The 23,725-nt window shown below is 65.8% G+C and overlaps 1 protein-coding gene across 4 annotated transcripts; it reads right to left on the bottom strand.

The window, feature by feature from the left end:
• Window positions 1–444: 444 nt before the first annotated feature.
• Window positions 445–20,091, bottom strand: MMS19 (MMS19 homolog, cytosolic iron-sulfur assembly component). 4 transcript variants are annotated; one of them, XM_030570540.1, is made up of 31 exons: window positions 19,971–20,091; window positions 16,903–16,951; window positions 16,078–16,178; window positions 15,115–15,200; window positions 14,472–14,546; window positions 13,732–13,801; window positions 13,446–13,574; window positions 13,293–13,354; window positions 12,163–12,249; window positions 11,373–11,447; window positions 10,846–10,923; window positions 10,442–10,580; window positions 10,003–10,157; window positions 9,799–9,877; window positions 9,350–9,475; window positions 9,025–9,106; window positions 8,640–8,737; window positions 6,083–6,223; window positions 5,552–5,707; window positions 5,049–5,148; window positions 4,030–4,132; window positions 3,880–3,954; window positions 3,662–3,788; window positions 3,472–3,572; window positions 3,337–3,393; window positions 3,037–3,223; window positions 1,526–1,608; window positions 1,281–1,445; window positions 1,143–1,202; window positions 816–916; window positions 445–727 (listed from the first exon to the last, which is right to left on the bottom strand). In XM_030570540.1, exons 1-31 carry the CDS (start codon window positions 20,074–20,076, stop codon window positions 700–702), a joined length of 3,081 nt encoding a protein of 1,026 aa, XP_030426400.1. In that variant the 5' UTR covers window positions 20,077–20,091; the 3' UTR covers window positions 445–699. The 4 variants fall into 4 exon arrangements, with proteins under 4 accessions (XP_030426400.1, XP_030426401.1, XP_030426402.1 ...); XM_030570541.1 differs by lacking the exons at window positions 16,078–16,178; window positions 16,903–16,951; window positions 19,971–20,091 and adding an exon at window positions 15,331–15,458; XM_030570542.1 differs by lacking the exons at window positions 15,115–15,200; window positions 16,078–16,178; window positions 16,903–16,951; window positions 19,971–20,091 and adding an exon at window positions 15,331–15,422.
• Between the last annotated feature and the right edge of the window lie 3,634 nt (window positions 20,092–23,725).

The following is a 23,725-nucleotide window of genomic DNA, read 5'->3' as shown; positions in this document are numbered from 1 at the left end:
GCACTGTCGCTCAGGCGGCTCTGCTTAGGACACACCCACAGCGTGAGCCAGCACTTCGGGGACCTGAGTTCTGGGCTGGCCTTGGGCAAAGGAGTGGCCAGGGGGCCCTGCCCCCCAACATCCAGCAGGGGATGACCAGGTGCTGCTGCTGGACAGAGCCAACGTAGCCAGGAGTGGGGAAGGCCAGCGGTAGAAGGGCGCTCCAGTTCCCAGATCAGGCCCCTGCCTGCAGGACACAGCAAAGCCCTGGAAGGGGCAGGTAACAGGACCCCAGGCTCACGTGGTCCCTGGGCCTTCAGACCCAGACTGGACCAAGCCCTGGAGAAAACCAGGGCCAGGCCAAACCCTCGCCCTCAGGAGAGAGATGGAGAGAGCGCCGGGGCCAGCTGCAGGGCTCCCACCTCCCTCGGGCCCCTCACCCCAGCCATCTTCCCCACTCAGGCCATTAGCAAAACGTGTGTTTATTCGGCTGGCCCATGGATTCCATGCGCCGCCTACAAGTGGGCACGGCCGGGCGGCAGGCGCCTGCCTTCCGTCCAGCACTGCAGGCAGCAGGAGTGGGGCAGCCCCACAGCTCCGACGTGTGCTAGGAGCAGGCTGGCCTCCAGCAGGGGCTGCCGTCCTTCCCGGCCCGCTCTGGGAGGCTTGGCTGGTTAGTGGGTTCCTGGTTAGATTGTCAGTCAGTGCCAGCAGGTTCCCTCACCTGCCTGGGCTCCCCAGCAGGAACCTGCAGACACAGAACAGACAGCATGGTCGGGGGGGGGGGGGTCCAGGCTGTGTTCCGGGAGCCCCCTGCCGCACCCCCCTGCACTCACCATTCCCCACGGGCCACCACCGCCTCCTTCCGCACCAGCCGCTTCATGTCGTCCAAGGGTTTGGCCAAGGCCCGGATCACCCGTGGCTTGTAAGGGAGCACCTGGAGGGGAGAGGTGCCTGTCAGTGTGGGCCCTGCACGCCATGGAGTGAAGGGGGCTGGCTGCCCTGCCCTGGGGAGCGTCCCCTCCCTCCACGCCCCCGGGGGCAGGCACCCGCTAGGGTTCCCCTGCTCTGTACATGGACCCCAGCTTACCCATGGGCCCTGGCACTCGCCTTACCCCCCAAGGCCAGACACGGTGCCCAGCCTGCGCAGAGCGGGGACTTACCACGGGGACGGGCAGGCTGGTGAGCGCGTGGACACACTGCAGTGCAGCGATGCGGATGGCCTGAAAGACACGGAGCCGGGTGAGCGTGGGAGGCAGTGGGGCGGGACAGGGCGGGGCAGGGCAGGGCAGGGCACGCACCATGGCGGGGCTGGAGGTCAGGCCCAGGAACTTGGTGACCAGGGTGTCGACGTGCAGGCTCATGACATGCGGCGCCTCCAGCAGCAGGGGCTGCAGGCAGCTGAGGGTGGAGAGCTGCACCACGTGGTCCGGGCAGGATAAGGCCTCAAGCAGCAGAGAGAGCAGCTGGGGGGACACAGGCAGTGAGACGCCTGTCAGCTCAGCCCTGCCCCCCACCCCCCAGCTCGGCCCGGCCCAGCACTCACCGTAGGCAGCTCCGTCACCAGCACCGGCCTGGGCAGGTGGTTCAGCACGTGGGACAGGCCCTTCAGGTAATTTGCCTTCACACCTGGGGAGAGCAGAGGGCAGCGGGTCACAGCCCCGTTCCTGGGAGGGGCCATGCGCACACCAAGGGGGCAGCACCCCTGGAGCTGGCGGCCCTGCGGACATTGGGAGGGGCTCAGGCAGCAGGAGGAGCAATCCAGGGGACAGGAGGGGCCCAAGCAGCAGAGGGTGGCCCAGGGGAGCGACCTGGGGGGGACTGGCAGGTGGCTGGCCCAGGGGGTGGAAGGAGCAGGCAGCAGGGGGCCAGCCCGGGGGCGGCAGCCCAGGATGTGGGAAAGGCAGGCAGTGGGGAGCCAGCCCAGGGGGTGGGAGCAGACCGGGGAACAGGAGGGCAGAGAGCAGGGGGGCCAGCCGACCCAGGGGCAGGAGTAGCAGGCAACGGGGCCAGTCCAGGGTGTGGGAGGGGCCCAGGGAGTGGGCAGCCCAGGGGGCAGCAGGGGGTGGGAGCAGCCTGGGGGAGCAGGAGGGGCAGGCAGCGGGGGGTGGGAGGGGCCCAGGGGGCAGGAGGAGCAGGCAGAGGGAGGGGCCTGGGGGGCGGGAGCAGCACAGGGGGGCGGGGGCAGGAGGGACAGGCAGAGGGAGGGGCCTGGAGGGGCAGGCAGCAAGGGGGTTGGAGTGGCCTTTGGGGGGTGGGAACAGCCCGAGGAGCAGGAGCAGCCCAGGGGGGTGGGAGGGGCAGGCAGTGGAAGGGGCCCAGGGGGTGGGAGGGCCAGCTGGGGGGGTGGGAGCAGCCCAGGGGCCAGGAGGGGCAGGCAGTGGGAGCGGCCCAGGGGGCAGGAGGGCCGGCTGGGGGTGTGGGAGCAGCCCAGGGGGCGGCAGGGCCAGGCAGTGGGGGTGGGAGCGGCCCAGGGGCCAGGAGGGGCAGGCAGTGGGAGTGGCCCAGGGGGTGGGAGCGGCCCAGGGGCCAGGAGGGGCAGACAGTGGGAGCAGCCCGGGGGGGGAGTGGCCCAGGAGGGGCAGGCAGTGGGAGCGGCCCAGGGGGCGGGAGAGCCAGGCAGTGGGGGTGGGAGCGGCCCAGGGGGCGGGAGAGCCGGCCAAGGGGATGGGAGAGGCAGGCAGTGGGAGAGGCCCAGGGGGCGGGGGAGGGCCGGGCAGGTGGGCCAGCCGAGGGGGCGGGAGCAGCCCAGGGGGCGGGAGGGCCGGGGGGGTGGGAACGGCCGAGGGGGCGGGAGGGCCAGGAGCGGCCGAGGGGGCGGGAGCAGCCCAGGGGGCGGGAGGGCCGGCCGGGGGGGTGGGAGCGGCCCAGGGGGCGGGAGGGCCGGCCAAGGGGATGGGAGAGGCAGGCAGTGGGAGAGGCCCAGGGGGCGGGAGGGCCGGGGGGGCGGGAGCAGCCCAGGGGGCGGGAGGGCCGGCCGGGGGGGCGGGAGCAGCCCAGGGGGCGGGAGGGCCGGCCGGGGGGGGCGGGAGCAGCCCAGGGGGCCGGCGCGCTCACCGGGGCCGGCAGCGTGGAAGCCCTGGACCAGCTTGGGCACGCTATCGGTGAAGAAGCGCTGGCGGAACATGATGCGCACGTCGGCGTGACACCCTTTGTGCAGCACGTCCGGGGAGTCGGCCATGAGCAGGGAGAAGCCGTCGGCCACCGCAGGGCCTAGCTCAGCGTCCCCCAGGAGGCCCAGCAACTGCAGGGGGCGAGAGGAACCGGGAGGCTGAGGGAGGGCAGGAGCCCAGGCCGGCAGGCTGCCCCAGGCCTAAGGAGAGGGGCAGGGTCTCCCCGGGGTGGCTGGCTGCTCACCTTGTCTGTCAGGCGGGAGCTCAGAGGATGGTAGCGCAGAACCAGGCCTTTGGTCACCTGCAGGGGCAGAGAACAGTCAGCTGGAGAGCCGGGTGGGCACTGTCAGCGCCCGCCCCCCCAGGGTGCTGTCCTTACCCAGAGGAGCAGGGCGAGGGCCTGGCTTCGGAGCGGGCCCTCGGCAAGGCCGGCCTCCATCCTGCTCACCGCCGTCTCCAAGAGCTGGTCCAGCTGCTGCCCTGGGGGACGGACGGCACCGGCTGATGAAGCCCTGCAGCGCCCAGGCTGAGCGCCCCAAGGCTGGCCCAGCGCCCGCCCACCCTCTTACCTGCCGGGTACTTGTTCACCAGCCCCGCGAAGCACTTGGCAGCTGCGGTGGCAGTGAAGGGGCAGTCACAGGAGCAGCTCAGAGCCAGCAGCTCCTGCAGCAGCCTGTCCTGCTGGGGAATCAGCACCTGGAAGAGACCAGACCCCAGGACGGACGCTGGGCGCTCAAACCGCAGCGCTGCCCCCGGTTCCACCCGGGAATCCCATCCCCCGACTTACATTCCTGGGCAAGGAGCAGACGAAGGCCATGAGCAGGGCCACCAGGCGTCTCTGTGCTGCCACGTGCTGCCCGCCCTGCAAGGGAACAGCAGCACCAGCGTCACCAACTGCCCGTGCCCCAGCCCCCCCCCCCCCGCACTCCCCACTCACCTGGAACGGCTGGAAGGGGCAGGGGAAGCTGTCCTGGGGCAGGAAGGAGACCTCCCCGTCCAGGAAGAGGGGCACCAGCTGGGAGACACTCTGGGCAGCCAGCCTGCGGGGAGGGAGGGGGAGACATGCAGGAGCCTCAGAGCTGTGGCCCGGCAGGTCAGGAGAATGGCACTTCCACCCAGTCAGCGCCCCCCACTGTGAGGGAACAGCCCCTCCTCGCTCAGCCCCCAGCCCCCCAGGAGGCAGAGCTGGGGGCTGAGCAGCAGAACCGGCACGTGATGGGACAAAGTGGAAAATGTTTGTAATATTTTATGAGTCGGCATGCCTCAGTTTCCCCTGCGCTGTTCCCCCGTGGGTGGGACAGGACTGTTCGCTCTCAAGACAGGCGGAGACAAGGGTGGTGTTGCCTGGCTGCCCTGTCCCCAGATCAGTGGAGATTTGAGACGTCGATGGCAAATCCTGTCCCCAGGACGCTGACACCCAGCACCCCAGGGGACAGAGATCTTCTCGCCTCTGCGCAGGGAGGCTGAGCCACCCCCCACCCCTGCCAGCTGGAGATCAAAGGGCTTGGAGGCAGGTGGGGGGCTCAGAGGGGGCTGCTGGAAGGAGTCGGACCAAGGAGGCCCCAGCCTGACAGAGCTGGAACCCAGGGACTCCCTACAGCCTGGCCGGGCTCCCCAGAATGGGCCGTGCTGGAACCTTCAGTTCTCTGGGCGACCCATCAGCCGGCCGGCCTGGGCCATGGCCAGTTACTGAACAAACCCAACTGTCTGGCGGTGCTGGGGGAGTTGCTGTGAACACTGGGGCAACCTTCAGGGGCTAATGCCCAAGCCTCCCTAGGGGACTGTCCCAGCTGGACCTGCTGCCCCGAGCTATGGGGGTTCAGGCCAAGGAGGTGGGGAAGCAGCGAGGCTTATCCAAGGGGTCTGGCACACTGACGGGTTCCTCTCACGCTGGGGCTGTAGCACTGACCCTGTGGCTCCGGGACGCGGCCCCAGTTCGGTGCCGGTGTTACTCACTCAGGGCACAGGTGGGCACTGGCCGCGCTGACGACGGGCACCATGGCACTCAAGACCTCCTCCTCCAGCAGCAGCTTCCCCAGTGGCGAGTGAGCGTTCTCTGCAGCCAGCAGCAAGGAAAGGGCCAGGTCAGAGCCTGCCTGCAGCCCACCACGGGGACCTGCCACAGGGCCTGCAGTGCGGGCTCAGGTGCCCCCACAGTGCTTCCGGGCACTGACAGGGCTAGGAAAGGGGCTACAAGGCTGGAGTGGCCATTGCAGATCCTCTCACCAGCGGGGACCAGGCACTGCCCTTCCGTTCCAGGCTCCAGGCTGTGACAGCGCCTCCCCGAGGGCACCACGCCTGGCAGGGCAGCTGAGCCCAGCCCTGTGGGCTGCCGAGGCACAGGGACAGCATCTGTCCTGGGTGCCCTATGGCTGCTTTCCAGCCCAAAGCCCCCAGTTGGACCTCAACGAGCCACCAAGCCCCCGACTGCCCCCTTCCATGCCTGAGCGTGGCCTCACCTTGCATGGCAGCCTGCACCGTGACAGCGAGCAGGCAGGGCACCACGGTCTGGTGGTAATACCAGCAGCTCTCGGTGTCCCGCTGGCACTGCACCGCCACTTGCTGCAGGCTCTGGCACACGGCCACCACGTCACAGGCCCGCGCTGGCACGTTCCCTGCAGGGCGGAGAGTCCCATGAACATACCTCCGGCACAGAGAGCGCCAACACTCCCCCGCTCTGGGGCTCCGGACATGGCAGATGCCAAGCAGCACACGGACAAATTGTGAAGTGCCGTTGGGCCAGCTCAAAGCTCCAGCCCACGAGGCACAGCAAGGTACCAGCTCTGCTAATGCTCCTCAACCCCGACCCGCAGCCCCTGCTAGCCCAGCCCTGGGCACCTCCCTTCCCCCAGGGTTCTGCTGACGCCCCTCAACCCCAACCCCCAGGCTGACTCCAGCTCATGCATCTCTGCTGATGCCCCATCTGGCACCCCCTGCTGGCTCCCTCCGGAACCCGCGAAGGCTCCGGCAGGATTCCCTGGTGGCTTTACCTTTCGGCACCTGCCGCAGACACTGCAACAGGACAGGAATCGTCTCGTGCACTATCCCGGGGTGTGTGGACACGGCTGCCAGCGCCTGCAGACAGCGTGCCCGCAGGGACTGCATGGATCGCCTGCCCTCCTCCTCCCGCTCTGAAAGAAGCAGCACATGGATGAGACCAAGGGCACAGGCTGGCGGCTCAGGATGAGGGTGGTGGTGGGGGAGCAGAGAGACCGGGCACAGCGTGACCTCCCCAGCTGGGATCCGCCCTCAGCCCAGCCCCCTGAAGTACCGCCAGGGCCCAGCCCAGCCCTAGGGCGATGCTGCCACAGCATGGCCCTCAGGGAGCCAGCTCTCAGAGTGCCAGGGCCAGGCCGCAGCAGCAGGGCCCCTGTGAAGCCGGCAGTGACAGGAGGGAAGGGAGAAGGGGAGTCTCAGTGTGTGTGTAGGGGGGGAGGGCACGGCTCTGTATAGCTTAGAATCAGAGAATCGAAGGAGTGGGAGGGACCTCGCGAGCATGGCTAGTCCAGCCCCTGCACCGAGGCAGGACTCGGTATTACCTAGACCAACTCTGACAGGTGTGTGTCCAACCTGCTCTCAAACATCCCCAATGACAGAGATTCCACAGCCTCCCTGGGCAATTTATCCCAGTGCTTAACACCCTGACAGGTAGGAAGTTTTTCCTAATGTCCAACCTAAACCTCCCTTGCTGTAGTTTAAGCCCATTGCTTCTCATCCTGGCCTCAGAGGTTAACAAGGACAATTTACCTCCCTGGAACAATACTTGAAAACTGTTCTCATGTCCCCTCAGTCTTCTCTTCTCCAGACTAAACAAACCCAATTCTTTCAATCTTCCCTCAGAGCTCATGTTTTCTAGACCTTTCATCATTTGTGTTGCTCTTCTCTGGACTCTCCAATTTGTCCACATCCTTCCTGCGATGTGGTGCCCAGAACTGGACACAATACTCCAGCTGAGGCCGTGTCAGAGCAGGGTAGAGCAGAAGAATTACTTCTCGTGTCTTGCTCACCACACTCTGCTAAGACAGCCCAGAATGATGTTTGCTTTTTTGAAACAGTGTTACCCTGTTGACTCATATTTAGCTTGTGATCCACTATGAGCCCCAGATCCCTTTCCGCAGGACTCCTTCCTAGGCAGTCATTGCCCATTTTGTATCTGTGCAACTGATTGTTCCTTCCTAAGTGGGGTACTTTGCAATTGTCCTTATTGAATTTCATGCTATTGACTTCAGACCATTTCTCCAGTTTGTCCAGATCATTTTGAATCTTGATCCTGTCCTCCAAAGCACTTGCAGCCCCTCCCAGCTTGGTATCATCAGCCAACGTTATCTGTGTACTCTGTGCCATTATCTAAATCACTGATGAAGATATTGAACGGAACCGAACTCAGAACCGATCCCTGCAGGACCCCACTCTTTATGCCCTACCAGCCTGACTGTGAACCACTGATAACTACTCTCTGGGAACGATTTTCCAACCAGTTCTGCACCCACCGTATAGCAGCTCTATCCAGGAGCTATGCATAGCACGGGCACTACAGTGACAGGTGTGTGTGGGAAAGTGCCAGTGAGGGGGGCATGGCTCCATACAGCATGACACGGGCACTGCAGGGAGGGGAGGGAGAAGCAGGGTGCCAGTGAGGGGGACGTGGCTCCGTACAGAGTGGCACGGGCACTGCAGTGGGGGGAGGGAGAACGGGGTGCCAGTGAGGGGGGCATGGCTCCATACAGCATGGCACGGGCACTGCAGCGGGGGGAGGGAGAAGCAGGGTGCCAGTGAGGGGGACGTGGCTCCATACAGCATGGCACGGGCACTGCAGCAGGGGGAGGGAGCAGCAGGGTGCCAGTGAGGGGGACGTGGCCCCATACAGCATGGCACGGGCACTGCAGCGGGGGGAGGGAGAAGCAGGGTGCCAGTGAGGGGGACGTGGCTCCGTACAGAGTGGCACGGGCACTGCAGTGGGGGGAGGGAGAACGGGGTGCCAGTGAGGGGGACGTGGCTCCGTACAGAGTGGCACGGGCGCTGCAGGGGGGGAGGGAGAACAGGGTGCCAGTGACGGGGGCGTGGCTCTGTACAGCATGGCACGGGCACTGCAGCGGGGGGAGGGAGAAGCAGGGTGCCAGTGAGGGGGACGTGGCTCCGTACAGAGTGGCACGGGCACTGCAGTGGGGGGAGGGAGAAGCGGGGTGCCAGGGAGGGGGACGTGGCTCCGTACAGAGTGGCACGGGCACTGCAGTGGGGGGAGGGAGAAGCGGGGTGCCAGTGAGGGGGACGTGGCTCCGTACAGAGTGGCACGGGCACTGCAGTGGGGGGAGGGAGAAGCGGGGTGCCAGTGAGGGGGACGTGGCTCCGTACAGCATGGCAGGAGCACTGCAGCGGGGGGAGGGAGAAGCGGGGTGCCAGGGAGGGGGACGTGGCTCCGTACAGAGTGGCACGGGCACTGCAGTGCGGGGAGGGAGAAGTGGGGTCCCAGCCTCTCCCAGGGTGGTGGCGATGGGACCTTCCCCAGGTGGAGAGTTGTCCCCCGCCCACACCAGCCGGGCCCCATACCTGACTGTAACTCCTCCGCTAGCCTCTGCACCATGCGCCCAGAGAAGGCCCCGGGGTAGATGGGGGCCAGAGATCCTGCGGCCTCCATTGCAGCCACGCTGTGGGGAGGAAGAGAAGAGGTGAGAGCGGCCGGGTGGGGCCAGCAGGGTCCCACCCCAGCCACATGCAGCAGGCAAAGGGCTTGGAGCACAGCACCGCGAGGAGACAGGCTGGGTTCACAGCCCCTCTGTAGAGGAGCTGGTGGCTACGCCCCAACCCTGGTCACTCCTCCATTCCTGCGGCAGGCCCCGGTGTAGTTCTTGGGGGTGAAGGGCACCCAGGACGCCAAGAGCCCAGGCATGCTGGGTTTGTTCTAGCCAGGCCAGGAACCCCCGCAGCCACTCACCAGCTCTGGGAATCGTCCGCATGCAAGACGAGCCGGGTCAGGTGATCCACGACCAGCTGCACATCCGGGGGAGCCAGGAGCCCTGAAACGAGACACGGCTGAGCTGCGTCAGGCCCAGTGCCCAGGGCACTGCCCTGCCCCCACAGCCTGCAGCATCATCTAGTGCCCCCAGGTGCTGCCACAGCCCAGCCCAGCAGGCGGGGAACAGGGCCCTAGGGTGCCCCCTACGATCAGCACCCTGCAAGGAACTGACACTGGCCCATAACCAGACAGCCCCCCCGAGCTGCCAGCACCAGCGTCCCCCCTCCCCCAGGAAGACACCAACCTGGCAGCGTGCCCAGGACGGTCAGGGCTCGGATCCCCACCAACTGCAGCTGCACGCTGGGGTCCGTCAGTGCCGAGAACAGCACGGAGCACAGCGGGGCGCGGGAACACAGCAGGGCGCTCTCCTCTGGGGGACACAGACACAGCGTCAGGGCCCTGTGGGCACAAGTCCCAGCACCCCCACCCCACAGGCACCCTCCGGCCTGAGGGCTGCACAGACTTCACACGCAGCACACCTCACCCACCACAGCAGTGCAGCCACCTCTGAGGTGAGACGCAGCAGCTGGTTCATCTGCACATCAGTTTAGAACACTAAGACTGACTGCGCTGCCGGCCCATCGCTGCCGAGTTCAGGGCAGCGGGCCGCGCCCAGGACCAGTCCGCACTGTCGGGAGCGCCGTGGAAGCAGGTAATGGCCCCCATGCTGGGGGGCTGGGGTAACAGCCTCACCTTCATCCTCGTGCCCCCACTTCTGCTGCACCTCTAAGAAGCCCAGAAGCATCTCCAGGATCGTCCTCCGCTGGCTGCTCTAGAAGGGAGCAAAGGCCCAGCCCAGGTCAGAGCCCCTGCTCAGAGCTGGGAGGGGGGGGGGTCCTGTGCAGCGTACCGGCACCAGGCCCCCCCGCGCACACTGCTCTGGCGGGCGCCCCTCACCTGTGGGTGCTGGTTGTACTGCTCCAGCAGCAGAGGCACGACGCTGCTGGTGATCCGGTGGCCGGCTCGGAAGGAGGCGCCTGCCGCTGCCTGCAGGAGCTTGGCGCTTGGCCACACCAGCTTCATATCAGGCTCGCACAGATGGTGCCTGCAGTCTGAGAGAGCAGGTGTCAGCTATGTCCCCCAGAGCCCCAGGCCATGCTGCTGCTCTCCACTCACCCAGAGCCCGCAGGCGCCCCTGCCATGCCAACCCTCTGCTGGGAAGGGTGCGACCCCGGCAGTTCCCCAGGCTTGTCCCCCAGTCCATGCTCCCCGGCATGTCCTGCGAGGGGGGAACAGGATGCGGAGTGGTGGTGGGGAGAGCTGAGAAGGGACAGTCAGTGCACACAGTCCCCGGAGCCGGACGTGGGGCCCCGTACAGGGCCCCTCCAGGAGGTACCTTGCAGGATGCTGCTCAGGAAGGAGTCTAGCAGGTCCTCAGTGTCCGAGCTGAGCACGGAGCGGGACAGGCAGGCAGACAGGCCGTGCAGCGCAGCCAGAGCCTCCGCCTCGACCTTCTCGCTGGCCGTCTGAAACACCTGGGGGAGGGAGTCAGAGAAGCCCAGATGCCGACCAGAGGGAGTCGGGCCCCACTCCCACTAGCTCTGGAAACTGAGCACTCCCCAAAAGCCCCAATGGGGTCTGGGCTTTGCCCAGGTTCCCCATAACCCTCGTGTTCTGGGCAGGGCTGCCAAGGCTGACCGCAGTGCTCTGGGGCTCTCCTGTGGGCATGAGGGAAGACTCCTCTTCCCAGCAGGGAGCCTTCTGCCCCCAGATGCGCCCACAGGGCCCAGCTGCACTCACCTCCCGGCGCAGGGACGACCAGAGGCTGGGGAGGAATTCCTGCAGCTCCTTCTGCCCGTAGATGGTGCAGCAGGCGCCCTGCAGGAGGGAGCCAGGACAGACGTTAGGGAAGAGCCAGCAAGGGAGAGGGCCAGAGAGCAGCGACCGCCCACCTCAGGCTCAGCCTGCCAGGCTGGCTGTGGGTAGGGCTGCAGGGATAATCGCACTAGGGCCAGGGAGGAGAGACCCGGTGCTCCCACTCCCTTCAAGCCAGCAGCAAGGGGAGCCCATGTAGCAGTAAGGTTTAGTGTTTGTATTTTGTGTAACTGAGAACGAAGGACAAAGGATCATAGCGTAGTATGACTGTATTCTGCTGGGATGTGTTTTTTTCCAATGACCCAGGGTCGTTCCTTCCTGCTGCTATCCAGTCGGGGTGGCCGGCAGAATACAATCAAATCAATACATCCTACATTATTATCCTTTATCCTTCCTTCCAAGTTCTACAAAACACAAACAATAAATCCTACTGCTACACCTGTGCCCCGTACCAGGGTCTGCAGGGAGTCCAGCTTGGCGCTCTGCATCTCCGAGTCCATCTTCTCGATTAGCAGCGGCAGCAGGAACTGTAGAGAGAGAGGGGCGGTTAGGATCCCTGGACCTAGTCCAGCACCCAAGCCCACACCGCCAGCTCCCCCGTCCCTGGACAGAGGCAGGGCTGCAGGTGCAGAGCCTTCCCCAGTGCATGGCTGCCAGCAGCCACCCTGAGCTCGCAAGGCAGGGGACATGGCCTTGCAGCCCTTTCCAGGGGAGGCCCAGCCCATCAGCTGCCATCGTCCACCAGAGCGCTGAGATGTAGCACAGAGCACTTGGCGTCAGTGCCCAGAGCCAGCCTGGCCGCTCCAAGCTCCGGGGCCCAGCCATTCACACCAGAGCGGCGTACGTTCGTGACAGGCAGGGGCACCAACCAAGGGAACCACACCCCAAGGGGCACGGGGATTCCCTGGCATGTGCCATTTTTAAAGCAAGCTGAGATGTTTTTCTAAGGATTATTTCAGGGCAGGTCTCCAGCCTGTCACACAGAGGGTCAGACCGGACGATCACAACGGCCCTGGGATCTGTGAATTCCCTTCTCCCACCACAGTGCACCATGCAGGGAGCTGCCTCTGCTCAGAGGTGCCACCGATGGCTCTGGAGAGGGGCCGGTGCCCAGACCAGCACGTCCGGTCCTACAAACCAGAGCCCAGGGCATGGAAACACCAGCCCGCCCGCCCTCCCTCCAGCTCAGAAGGACAATGCTCCTCGGCGTAGTTGCTGCTGCCCACCCGAGGGGCGTCGTACCTCGGCAAACTGGGGCGTGGAGGCCAGCACGGCCCGGAGGCTCACAATCAGGTCCTCTCTCTGAATGCAATGAGGGTCGTTGGGGGGCTGGAACGGAAGCACAAAGAGCAGGAGGCCTGTCAGACAGATTCCCCAAAGAATAAAACAAGCAGCAAAACATGCCGCCATGGCTGAACCAGAGTAAAAGAGAGATTTAAAGGCGTCTTTTAAACCCTGCAAATCAAACCTTATCGAGGAAAATAGAAAGGAGCATAGACTCTGGCAAGTTTCTTTGCATGGATCTTCACGGCTGAGGATGTGAGAGAGATTCCCACACCCGAACCAGCCTTTTTAGGTGACAAATCTGAGGTGTCATTAGAGGAGGTTTTGGAACAAACTGATAAACAGCAATAAGTCACCAGCAATAAGGATCAGATGGGATTCACCCAGGAGTTCTGAAGGAACTCAAAGATGTGAAACTGCAGAAGCATTAATAGTGGTATGTAATCTACCGCTTAAATCACCCTCTGTGCTAGCTGACTGGTGGACAGCTAATGGGACACCAATTCTTAAAAAGGCTCCAGAGGCGATCCCGGAAATTACAGGCCAGTGAGCCTAACTTCAGTACCAGGAAAACTGGATGAAACTCGAGTGAAGAACAGAATTACCAGACATAGATGAACATAATTTGTTGGGGAAGAGTCAACAAGGTTTATGTAAAGGGAAATCATGCCTCACCAATCTACTAGAATTCTTTGAGGGGGTCAACAAGCATGTGGCCAAGGGGGATCCAGTGGACATAGTGCAAATGGGCCTTCAGAAAGCCTCTGTCAAGGTGCCTCACCAAAGGCTCTTAAGTACAGTAAGCTGCCATGGGATAAAATCCATGATCCTCTCGGGGATTGGTAACTGTTTAAAAGAGAGGAAACAAGGGACCAGAGGCCAGCAAAACCAGTCAAACGAACCTGGCCTCACGCACACCGTCCTGCCCTCAGAATGGTCCTCGGCCTACGACACCAAGACACCACAGGACGCTCACCAGCCTCGGTTCTCACCTTGCCCCTCTTACCCCCAGCCCTGGGCAGGACACAGCCCCATGGGAACATGCTGACAGGCAATGCAGAAGGTACGGGGAGGAGAGACTCACTCACAGGAGTAAAATCAATGGGGAAGTAGCAGGATGTCACTTCAAAGAGCTCCTCTACGAAGGGACCTGCGGGGAGAGAACAGAAATGGCTCAGTCCCAGGGCCAGCCCCCCAAGCTGCCTGCAGGGCTGAGGGCAGCAGGGCTGCCAGGTGCTTACCCAGCACATAGTCCTTAAGGATGAGGTCGCAGACGATCTGGAAGGCAACTAGCAGATTGCGAGGGTCCTTCTCCCCGTCCATCACCTGGATGAAGCCGAAAGTGAAGTCGGCGCCCAGGCCCTTCAGCTCTGCAGAGGGAAGGAGCAGGCACAGCGATGGCCCAGGGTCCCCACAGCTCAGCTGCTGGGCCAAGCCACGGGGCACTGCCTATGGGCTCCCCCCTGCCCCCAGCCAGGCCACAGCGCCCACCCTCCCCACTTCCAGCGGGTTGCCTCCCTGCCTCACCTTCCTCTCTGGTGTGCATGAAGTTGGTGATGATGCTGTAGACCGTGTGGCGATCCAGCTGCGGCAGGGACTGGAGGGGAAGAGCGGAGGAGTTAGAAGAACACACTGTCACGGACTCACAGATCATGCCCACTGTGCTCCAGAGCAGAGGGATCACAGCACTGCTGACTAGGGGCTGGAGGGACTACACCACATGGTGCTGCCAGCTGAAGGGACGCCAACATGAAGGACATGCGCCCCTGGGGGAGAGGCGTTAGCGTGGCACACAGGGGCATGCGCAGGAGGAGTGCAAGGGCATTAAACGAGGAGGTCAGGCTGGGCGATCGTCTCCCAGAACAGGAGGAATCCCCGTTGCTTGGAGGTCTAAGCCTGACCTGCAGAACAGCCTGAAGGACCCTATTCTGCCCTGGCCAGAGGGGTCGGGGGCGCAGACCAGATGGGAGCCAAGGCTCTGCTCTCTGAGATTTTTCCAACCACTCCCAGAAGGGAGCTGGCTCCTGAGCAGGCCTGAGCCGCCAGCCAGCAGGGAGTCTCCAGAGACCAGCGCTGCCTCCTCCAGGCATGGCTCGAGCCACAACACCATGCAGGGGGGACAGAGGAGCAGGAGCTGTGCCCCTAGGCAAGAGGCAGCCCAGCTCACCAGACCATGCATGTAACATGTTACCCTGGCCCCTGGGGGCGCGGACAGCAGCTGGGAAGGGCCCGCAAAGGGGTGTGACAGACGGACTCTGGCCGCTTACCTGAACGTGCACCTCCTGGAAGATGGCTTTGAGCACAGACACGGCCAGGCCTGGGGCCAGCACCTCGCACAGGCTCTGGGGACACAGAGAGAGAAAAGCAAGGTACAGCGCAAAGCTGCCAGCCAGCACCGGAAGGTGATCTGCAGCAGAGTGGGATGCCCCCACGCTATCCCCCCACCACATTCACAAGACAGGATTGAGCAGCTGTCCCCTCACACCCTGCACAGCTTAGTCACAGAGCCCACAGGCTCGTCACACTAACGATCCAATCACCTCAGCCCAGCCAAATCCTGCGCCAGAGGGACCCACCCGCTCCTGGGGAGGTGCTAGTCCGTGGCCATTAACATGTAATAAGGGTGATCCGACCTCATGCTTCAAGTTCTAATCTGCCCTTGCCACTCCCCCCGCCGGGTCAGGAAGGCATCTGCCCTCCCCCCCATGCATTAGAAGTGGCTTCAGCTCCTTCAGAAGCATCCTACAGGCCACACAGGCATGTGGAGGAGATGAGACAATGGCTGATGCAGCGCAGACAGGAGGGGCCAACAGACTGTTCCCCCCGCCCCTAGACAGGTTCCCAGCTCTGCCCTGGAATCCTCCCGACCGGCCGGAGATGGGGCTGCAGCAGCAGCAGAAGCGAGCTCACCAGCGCATGGAGTCCCTGCAGCACAGCAGGGATCACAAGGTGATGATCCTTCAGCCGGTTCTCATAGAACAGGACCAGGTGTGTCACTGCACAGAAACAAACCCCTGAGGTGTGAGACCCCCAGCTCTGTGGGCTGAGCCCACACCTCCCCGAGAGCCATGGCACCTGGGACAGGGCAGCAGAGCCAGCTGCCAGGTTAGAACCCAACGCACTTACTGGTGAGCATCTGGCTCTGGAGCAGCTGCAGGCTTTCTGCCATCAACAGCACCACCCACTCCTCCTGGATGGGCCCCCCCGGACACCTCTCTACCCCAAGAACAGCCCTTTCTGCACTCTATGGCTGAGCGCTAATGAGGTGGGGCTCTGCCCACGGCTGGGCGGAACCAGATAAGGGCCTGGGCGTAAGTGCATGTGCAAAGACCAGGCCTGGAGCTGACAAGTCAGCTCAGCCAAGCAGAGACACACCACAGCAGCCTGGGATTCCTCCCACCCGGTTCCAGACACGTTCCTTTCCCCTGAATCATAGCCCAGAGCACCCTGGGGCCACTGTGGCAGGAAGCAGACGCCAGGAGCCAGCTCACAGCACCTGTGCACTCTGCTGCGGCAGGGGAACACTCAGAGCCCTGGCACAAGAGCGCCTTGGAAACAAACCGTGACCCCTTTCGCACAGCAACGCTGCCACTGCGACCCCTCCCCCTTATAAATTCAAAGCACATTGTTTTACATATAATGCCATGATAAATGCTGGAGACAAGCAGCGTTTGGGGATGGAGGCTTGCAGCTCACAAACCCCAGGAAATAACCTTGCGACCCCCTGAGGTGTCCCAACCCCCCCGGGCGCTACGGCACTTCATGCACATGGGAAGTCAGCCACTACCAGAGCAATGCCCATGCTGAGCTGCCCCCTCTCCCATGTCTCGGGCTGCAGTCACACAGGGAGAAGGGGGCTGGCACGTCCCCTACCTTCCTCCTCTTGGAGCATGGAGTGACATTGGAGCAGGACCTGGGACAGCAGCTGGAGGCCTCGCCCACGCGTGCGAGGTTCTGTATTCTCAAGGCAGGACCTAAAGGGGGGGTGGAGAATGACGACAGGGCTGTGGTGAGCAGAGCCCACACTCAGTGTGTACAAGTGAGGGGGAGAGTAGTGGTCAGAGCAGGGGCCGGCAGCAAGGACTGCTCTGCTCTGTGCCCAGTTCTGGCACTGGCTGCCTGGCCTTGGCAAAGTCACTTCCCCTCTTGGTAACACAGCCCCCCGCCTGCCCTTGGGGGGGGAGGACTGGGGGAGCTCACCCACTCATCTGGCCAGGGCCATGGAGCTGACACCAGGGGCCCCTCCCCCCAACCAATACATCCACAACAGGAAACCCCAGTGCTCCGTTAGCTCTTGGTTCCAAGTGGCCGCAGAGACTGAGGGGAGGAGCAGCACCAAGACAAGGACCCTTCTCTGAGAGCAGCCACCCAGCAGGGAACTCCCGTGGAAGATGGGGGGTGGGGGCAGTTACTTTGGATCCTGGCGGGCAAAGATTTGGTGGAGACTCCTGCTCGGTTTGGGTCCTAGAATCCATTCTCCTGAAGCAATCCGGTATGCAGGGGCTGGGCAAGGCCAGGGGCACTCAGCTCATCCCCAGAGGGGGCGCTGCCTGGTACCGATACAGCCAGAGTGCACAGGGGGGTCTCGGCTCCAGGCCACAGGAGCGACACAAAGACCCCTCTGCCTCTAACGCTCCTGCTCCTGACTTTCCTGAGCCGGAGGAGGAAGAGGGAAGTGGTGTACGAGGTTTCTCTCACCCCAGGGCTTCCACGATCTCCAGGATGGTCCAGCTTCCTGCTTTCACCCCTAGGAAAGGAGGCAAATGATAAGCCAGGGAGAGCCCAAAGCATTCCTCAGACAGCCAGGGCCCCAGAGAGCGGGGCTGGGCTGCTCCTCCTCTCCAGGGAAGAAGAGGCAGGCCTAGCTGATGGCACAGGTGCCGTGCGTTTCCCTGGTACCCCACTAAGTACTGGGGGAATTACGGGGAATTGTGGTGCAGGACAGGGGCTGCTGTATACACGCCAGCTCCCGAGGAGACAATAGGCTGGGGCCGGTTTTACGACTGAACTACTTGACAGGGATATGAACTGGGCTAGCTGGAGCCTAAGGAGTATTTGCAGCAGGGTGGGAGACACGAGCTGAGGACTGAAAGCCTGGGAGAGGGACAGAATTTTGACCCAGAGCATGCTCAGTGAGTGGCTGCCCTGCCAATCATGTGGGGACAGTGCTGTTTGTACTGCCCCTCCGCTGACAGGGATTCTGCTTTCTCCCTGCCTGCTTTGTGGGGAGGATGTGGCCCTGGAGCTGGCGGAGGGTGGGGGGAGGGCTGTGACCAGCTAGGAACACCGGATGAGTGTGTGTCAGGTAACCCTCTCATGTGCTAGTAATTGACAGCACGTGCCGAATGCCGTCTAGGACAGCAAATCACATCACTGGATGACATCATAGTGCAATATTAGCTCTTCTCTGGTGCTGTCCCTCCAAAGTTCTCAGTGTGTGTTCCAGACATTTAAAGAGGCCCCAGGCATCCCCTGCAGGTGACTTACACCTGCTTTACTGGTAGGGAAACTGAAGCACAGACAGATGACATGACCTTCCTGAGGGATCTGAGCCACAGCTAGGAATAGAACCTGGGACTCCTGATGCTGTCCCACTTGGGCCGCCCGCTAAGCAAAGATGGCACCAAAACACTGGATCCCTAGAAACCTCCAGTGATGGGGATTCCACAGCCTGCCTTGAAGCCTGGCCCAGAGTGTAACTCTCCTTACAGATTAAGCCCAGTACTTCTTGTCCTATCCTTGATACGCATGGAGAACAATTGATCACCGTCCTCACTAACAGCCCTTAACACAGTGGTCCCCAACCTTTTCCGGGTGGCAGATGTCGGACGACGAGCCACTGAGGACCGTGGCCAGCGGACAAGCACCTGCCAAAATGCAGCTGAGAAGCAGCAACATCAAGAAGTGTCACTGCCAAAATGCCGCTGAAAATTGGCAGCACCGCCTACTGGTGAGGCCGTTTTTCGGCAGCATTTCAGCGGATGCTTGTCTGCCGGCCAGTACACGGGTGCACATAGATGCCATGGCGCCTGCAGGCACCGCGTTGGGGACCGCTGCCTTAACACATCTGCAGACTATTATCAGATGTTCCCTCTAGTCTTTTCTCAAGCAAACATGCCTTTCATTAACCATCCTTCACATGCCAGGTTTTCTAAACAGTTTATCATTTCTGCTGTTGTCATTTCTGCTCCAAGGCCTACTCTTCCTGGGAAAGTTGATTAGCATACCTCTGGTGGAACAAGCTGTTCCACGATAGCTCCCGATGTGGGCACACTCTTCTAGAGTTAACGTGACTTTTATTCCAGAATAATGACTCTACATTGAGAGTAAGAAACTAAGAATATGCAAGGTAGGTGACAGAGGTAAGCCAATGGAAATTTTGTCTTAGTACTGAAAGTTTGGCCTTCGAGTGTACTTATATCTTGCTCTTATACTAAAGCCAGAGAACACAGAAAGACCAAATGCCCATCTTCCCCGAAGCGCGGGGCGCCCACACTAGGACACAGCAGTGCAGCTGAGGCCTGGCCAGTGCCCAGTACAGTGGGGACAGTTACTTGCCACACCTCACCTACCACAGGAGAGACCTATTCCACCACGAGAGGTGCCAGGGAACCTACACACAGGAAAGGCAGCCAGTGACCAGGCCACATCAACCCCAGAAGGTGCAGATGTCACCCAAGTCACCAGGCTGCGGGACGGTGTGTGGGGGTCAGGGAGCCCCAGCTGTGCGGATCCCAGGGGTGCCCTGGACAAAGCCGGTGCTGCCACTGCTCATGTCAATCTAAGTACATGTAAAAGCAGCAAAGAATCCTGTGGCACCTTATAGACTAACAGACGTTTTGGAGCATGAGCTTTCGTGGGTGAAGTCACCTGGAACACTCTTTTCCTGTATCCAGTCTTGCCCACCGACCCCCAGGTAAGTGGCCGTGACCATCTTAACCCAGATTCCCAGCATCCCCACTAGCCCCCAGTGCCCTGTCTCCCAGCACACTGCCCCAGCCCTACATCCCCCCAGCCCTGCCCCATGTCTCACATCCTAACCCCACATCCGCCGGCCCCGCCCCACGCCCCACACCCACCCTGCCCCAGCCCCGCCCCACATCCCCCAGCCCCGCCCCATGCCCCACACCCACCCTGCCCCAGCCCCGCCCCACATCCCCCAGCCCCGCCCCATGTCCCACACCCACCCTGCCCCAGCCCCGCCCCACATCCCCCAGCCCCGCCCCATGTCCCACACCCACCCTGCCCCAGCCCCGCCCCACATCCCCACAGCCCCGCCCCATGTCCCACACCCACCCTGCCCCAGCCCCGCCCCACATCCCCCAGCCCCGCCCCATGTCTCACATCCTAACCCCACATCCTCCAGCCCCGCCCCATGCCCCACACCCACCCTGCCCCAGCCCCGCCCCATGCCCCACACCCACCCTGCCCCATGTCTCACATCCTAACCCCACATCCTCCAGCCCCGCCCCATGTCCCACACCCACCCTGCCCCAGCCCCGCCCCACATCCCCCAGCCCCGCCCCATGTCCCACACCCACCCTGCCCCAGCCCCGCCCCACATCCTCCAGCCCCGCCCCATGCCCCACACCCACCCTGCCCCAGCCCCGCCCCACATCCCCACAGCCCCGCCCCATGTCCCACACCCACCCTGCCCCAGCCCCGCCCCACATCCTCCAGCCCCGCCCCACAGCCCCACACCCACCCTGCCCCAGCCCCGCCCCACATCCCCACAGCCCCGCCCCCCAGCCCGCGCCGGCCGGTACCTGCTGCCACCTCGGCCGCCCGCCCGTCCTGCAGGCCGGACACGAAGTCCCGCACCCAGCCCCGCAGGGCGCCGCCGGGCCCCTCAGCACCGGCCGCCGCCGCCATGATGCGCTGGGGGGGGGGGAAGACAACCACAGGCGCATGCGCGCCGGAGAGAGACCACCCTCCCGTCACGTTGGACAGGCGGGACAAACTGTGTCACGTGACAAAGGGGCCCGGGAGCTGCTAGTGCGCGTGCGTGGAAGGGCAGACTCAGTGCCGGGGGGAGGAGCTTGGATTAAGGGTGGGGCCTGTGACTGCCACCGGGAGGGGCTCAGGGCGCGGGTGGGGCCGGGGGTAAAGGGGATCAGGACCTCCCGCCCGCGGCTATGACCGTGTCCGAGCCGAGCCCGGAGCAGGCCTTGGGGGGCGGGGTCACACTCAGCCCTCCCCATACACACACTCCCATTGGTCTGGCCAGGGGGCGGGGTCAACCCCCCTACACACACTCCCATTGGCCCTGCCTGGCCCGGGGCGGGGCTGCGAGTCTCCGTCACGTGTCCCGGGGGCGGGGCTCTCCGGGCAGAGCCGGTGCGGGTCGGGCGGGCAGCGGCTGTAGGGCCCGGCCCGGGCATCCCCGGCAGGAGCCTCCGCCATGGGCAGCTGCGTGGGGCGGGAGCGCCCGCCGGCCCCGGGCCCCCCCCGCAAGCGAGCAGGTGAGCGGGGACCCTGCGCTCGGGGAGTAACTCCCGTCACACCGCCCCGGGGCCCCCCCCGACCCCCCCCGGCTTCCTGCCCCCGGGACACCCCCCCCGGCTTCGCCTCCTCCAGCCCCGGGATCCCCCCCCCCCGGCTTCCCGGCCCCGGGACACCCCCCCCCGGCTTCGCCTCCTCCAGCCCCGGGGACACCCCCCCCGAGTTCCCGCCCCCGGGGCCCCCCCGGCTTCGCCTCCTCCAGCCCCCGGGGACAACCCCCCCCGGCTTCGCCTCCTCCAGCCCCCGGGGACAACCCCCCCCCCGGCTTCGCCTCCTCCAGCCCCCGGGGACAACCCCCCCCCCGGCTTCGCCTCCTCCAGCCCCCGGGGACAACCCCCCCCCCGGCTTCGCCTCCTCCAGCCCCCGGGGACAACCCCCCCCCCGGCTTCGCCTCCTCCAGCCCCCGGGGACAACCCCCCCCGGCTTCCCGCCCCCGGGACCCCCCCCGGCTTCGCCTCCTCCAGCCCCGGGGACACCCCCCCTCGAGTTCCCGCCCCCGGGGCCCCCCCGGCTTCGCCTCCTCCAGCCCCCGGGGACAACCCCCCCCGGCTTCGCCTCCTCCAGCCCCCGGGACACCCCCCCCGGCTTCCTGCCCCCGGGACACCCCCCCCCCCGGCTTCGCCTCCTCCAGCCCCCGGGACACCCCCCCCCCCGGCTTCGCCTCCTCCAGCCCCCGGGACACCCCCCCCCCGGCTTCGCCTCCTCCAGCCCCCGGGACACCCCCCCCCCGGCTTCGCCTCCTCCCGCCCCCGGGACAACCCCCCCCCCGGCTTCGCCTCCTCCCGCCCCCGGGACACCCCCCCCCCGGCTTCGCCTCCTCCAGCCCCCGGGACACCCCCCCCCGGCTTGGCTTCCCGCCCCCGGACACCCCCCCCCGGCTTGGCTTCCCGCCCCCGGGACACCCCCCCCCGGCTTGGCTTCCCCCCCCCGGGACACCCCCCCCGGCTTGGCTTCCCGCCCCCGGGACACCCCCCCCCCCGGCTTGGCTTCCCGCCCCCGGGACACCCCCCCCCCCGGCTTGGCTTCCCGCCCCCGGGACACCCCCCCCCGGCTTGGCTTCCCGCCCCCGGGACACCCCCCCCCCGGCTTGGCTTCCCGCCCCCGGGACACCCCCCCCCGGCTTGGCTTCCCGCCCCCGGGGCAACCCCCCCCCCGGCTTGGCTTCCCGCCCCCGGGACACCCCCCCCCCGGCTTGGCTTCCCGCCCCCGGGACACCCCCCCCCCCGGCTTGGCTTCCCGCCCCCGGGACACCCCCCCCGAGTTCCCGCCCCCGGGGCCCCCCCCGGCTTCGCCTCCTCCAGCCCCCGGGGACAACCCCCCCCCGGCTTCGCCTCCTCCAGCCCCCGGGACAACCCCCCCCCCGGCTTCGCCTCCTCCAGCCACCGGGGACAACCCCCCCCCCGGCTTGCGCCTCCTCCAGCCCCGGGGACAACCCCCCCCCCGGCTTCGCCTCCTCCAGCCCCCGGGGACAACCCCCCCCCCGGCTTCGCCTCCTCCAGCCCCCGGGGACAACCCCCCCCCCGGCTTCGCCACCTCCAGCCCCCGGGGACAACCCCCCCCCGGCTTCGCCTCCTCCAGCCCCCGGGGACAACCCCCCCCCCGGCTTCGCCTCCTCCAGCCCCCGGGGACAACCCCCCCCCCCGGCTTCGCCTCCTCCAGCCCCCGGGGACAACCCCCCCCCCCGGCTTCGCCTCCTCCAGCCCCCGGGGACAACCCCCCCCCCGGCTTCGCCTCCTCCAGCCCCCGGGGACAACCCCCCCCCCCCCGGCTTCGCCTCCTCCAGCCCCCGGGGACAACCCCCCCCCCGGCTTCGCCTCCTCCAGCCCCCGGGACAACCCCCCCCCCGGCTTCGCCTCCTCCAGCCCCCGGGGACAACCCCCCCCCCGGCTTCGCCTCCTCCAGCCCCCGGGGACAACCCCCCCCCGGCTTCGCCTCCTCCAGCCCCCGGGGACAACCCCCCCCCCGGCTTCCCAGCCCCGGGACACCCCCCCGGCTTCGCCTCCTCCAGCCCCGGGACACCCCGGCCTCCCGCCCCCGGGGCCCCCCCCGGCTTCGCCGCCTCCAGCCCCGGGGCCCCCCCCCCGGCTTCCCGCCCCCGGGACACCTCCCCCGGCTTCGCCTCCTCCAGCCCCGGGACACCCCGGCCTCCCGCCCCCGGGACACCCCCCCCCGGCTTCGCCGCCTCCCGCCCCCGGGACACCCCGGCTTCCCGCCCCCGGGGACACCCCCCCCGGCTTCGCCTCCTCCAGCCCCCGGGACAACCCCCCCCCCGGCTTCGCCTCCTCCAGCCCCCGGGGACAACCCCCCCCCCGGCTTCCCAGCCCCGGGACACCCCCCCGGCTTCGCCTCCTCCAGCCCCGGGACACCCCGGCCTCCCGCCCCCGGGGCCCCCCCCGGCTTCGCCGCCTCCAGCCCCGGGGCCCCCCCCCGGCTTCCCGCCCCCGGGACACCTCCCCCGGCTTCGCCTCCTCCAGCCCCGGGACACCCCGGCCTCCCGCCCCCGGGACACCCCCCCCCGGCTTCGCCGCCTCCCGCCCCCGGGACACCCCGGCTTCCCGCCCCCGGGGACACCCCCCCCGGCTTCGCCTCCTCCAGCCCCAGGGACACCCCCCCGGCTTCCCGCCCCCGGGGACACCCCCCCCCCGGCCTTCGCCTCCTCCAGCCCCGGGGACACCCCCCCCGGCTTCCCGCCCCCGGGGACACCCCCCCCCGGCTTCGCCTCCTCCAGCCCCGGGGACACCCCCCCCCCCGGCTTCCCGCCCCCGGGGACACCCCCCCCGGCTTCGCCTCCTCCAGCCCCGGGGACACCCCCCCCGGCTTCCCGCCCCCGGGTACCCCCCCGGCTTCGCCTCCTCCCGCCCCCGGGATCCCCCCTCCCCGGCTTCCCGCCCCCGGGATCCCCCCCCCCCCCCGGCTTCGCCTCCTCCAGCCCCGGGGACCCCCCCCCCCCGGCTTCGCCTCCTCCAGCCCCGGGATCCCCCCCCCCCGGCTTCGCCTCCTCCATCCCCGGGATCCCCCC

Source organism: Gopherus evgoodei, chromosome 7 (assembly GCF_007399415.2).
Source record: "Gopherus evgoodei ecotype Sinaloan lineage chromosome 7, rGopEvg1_v1.p, whole genome shotgun sequence".
Classification (NCBI taxonomy): domain Eukaryota; kingdom Metazoa; phylum Chordata; order Testudines; family Testudinidae; genus Gopherus; species Gopherus evgoodei.
Note: the sequence above shows the minus strand (reverse complement) of the source record. Positions and strands in the feature narration are given on the sequence as shown.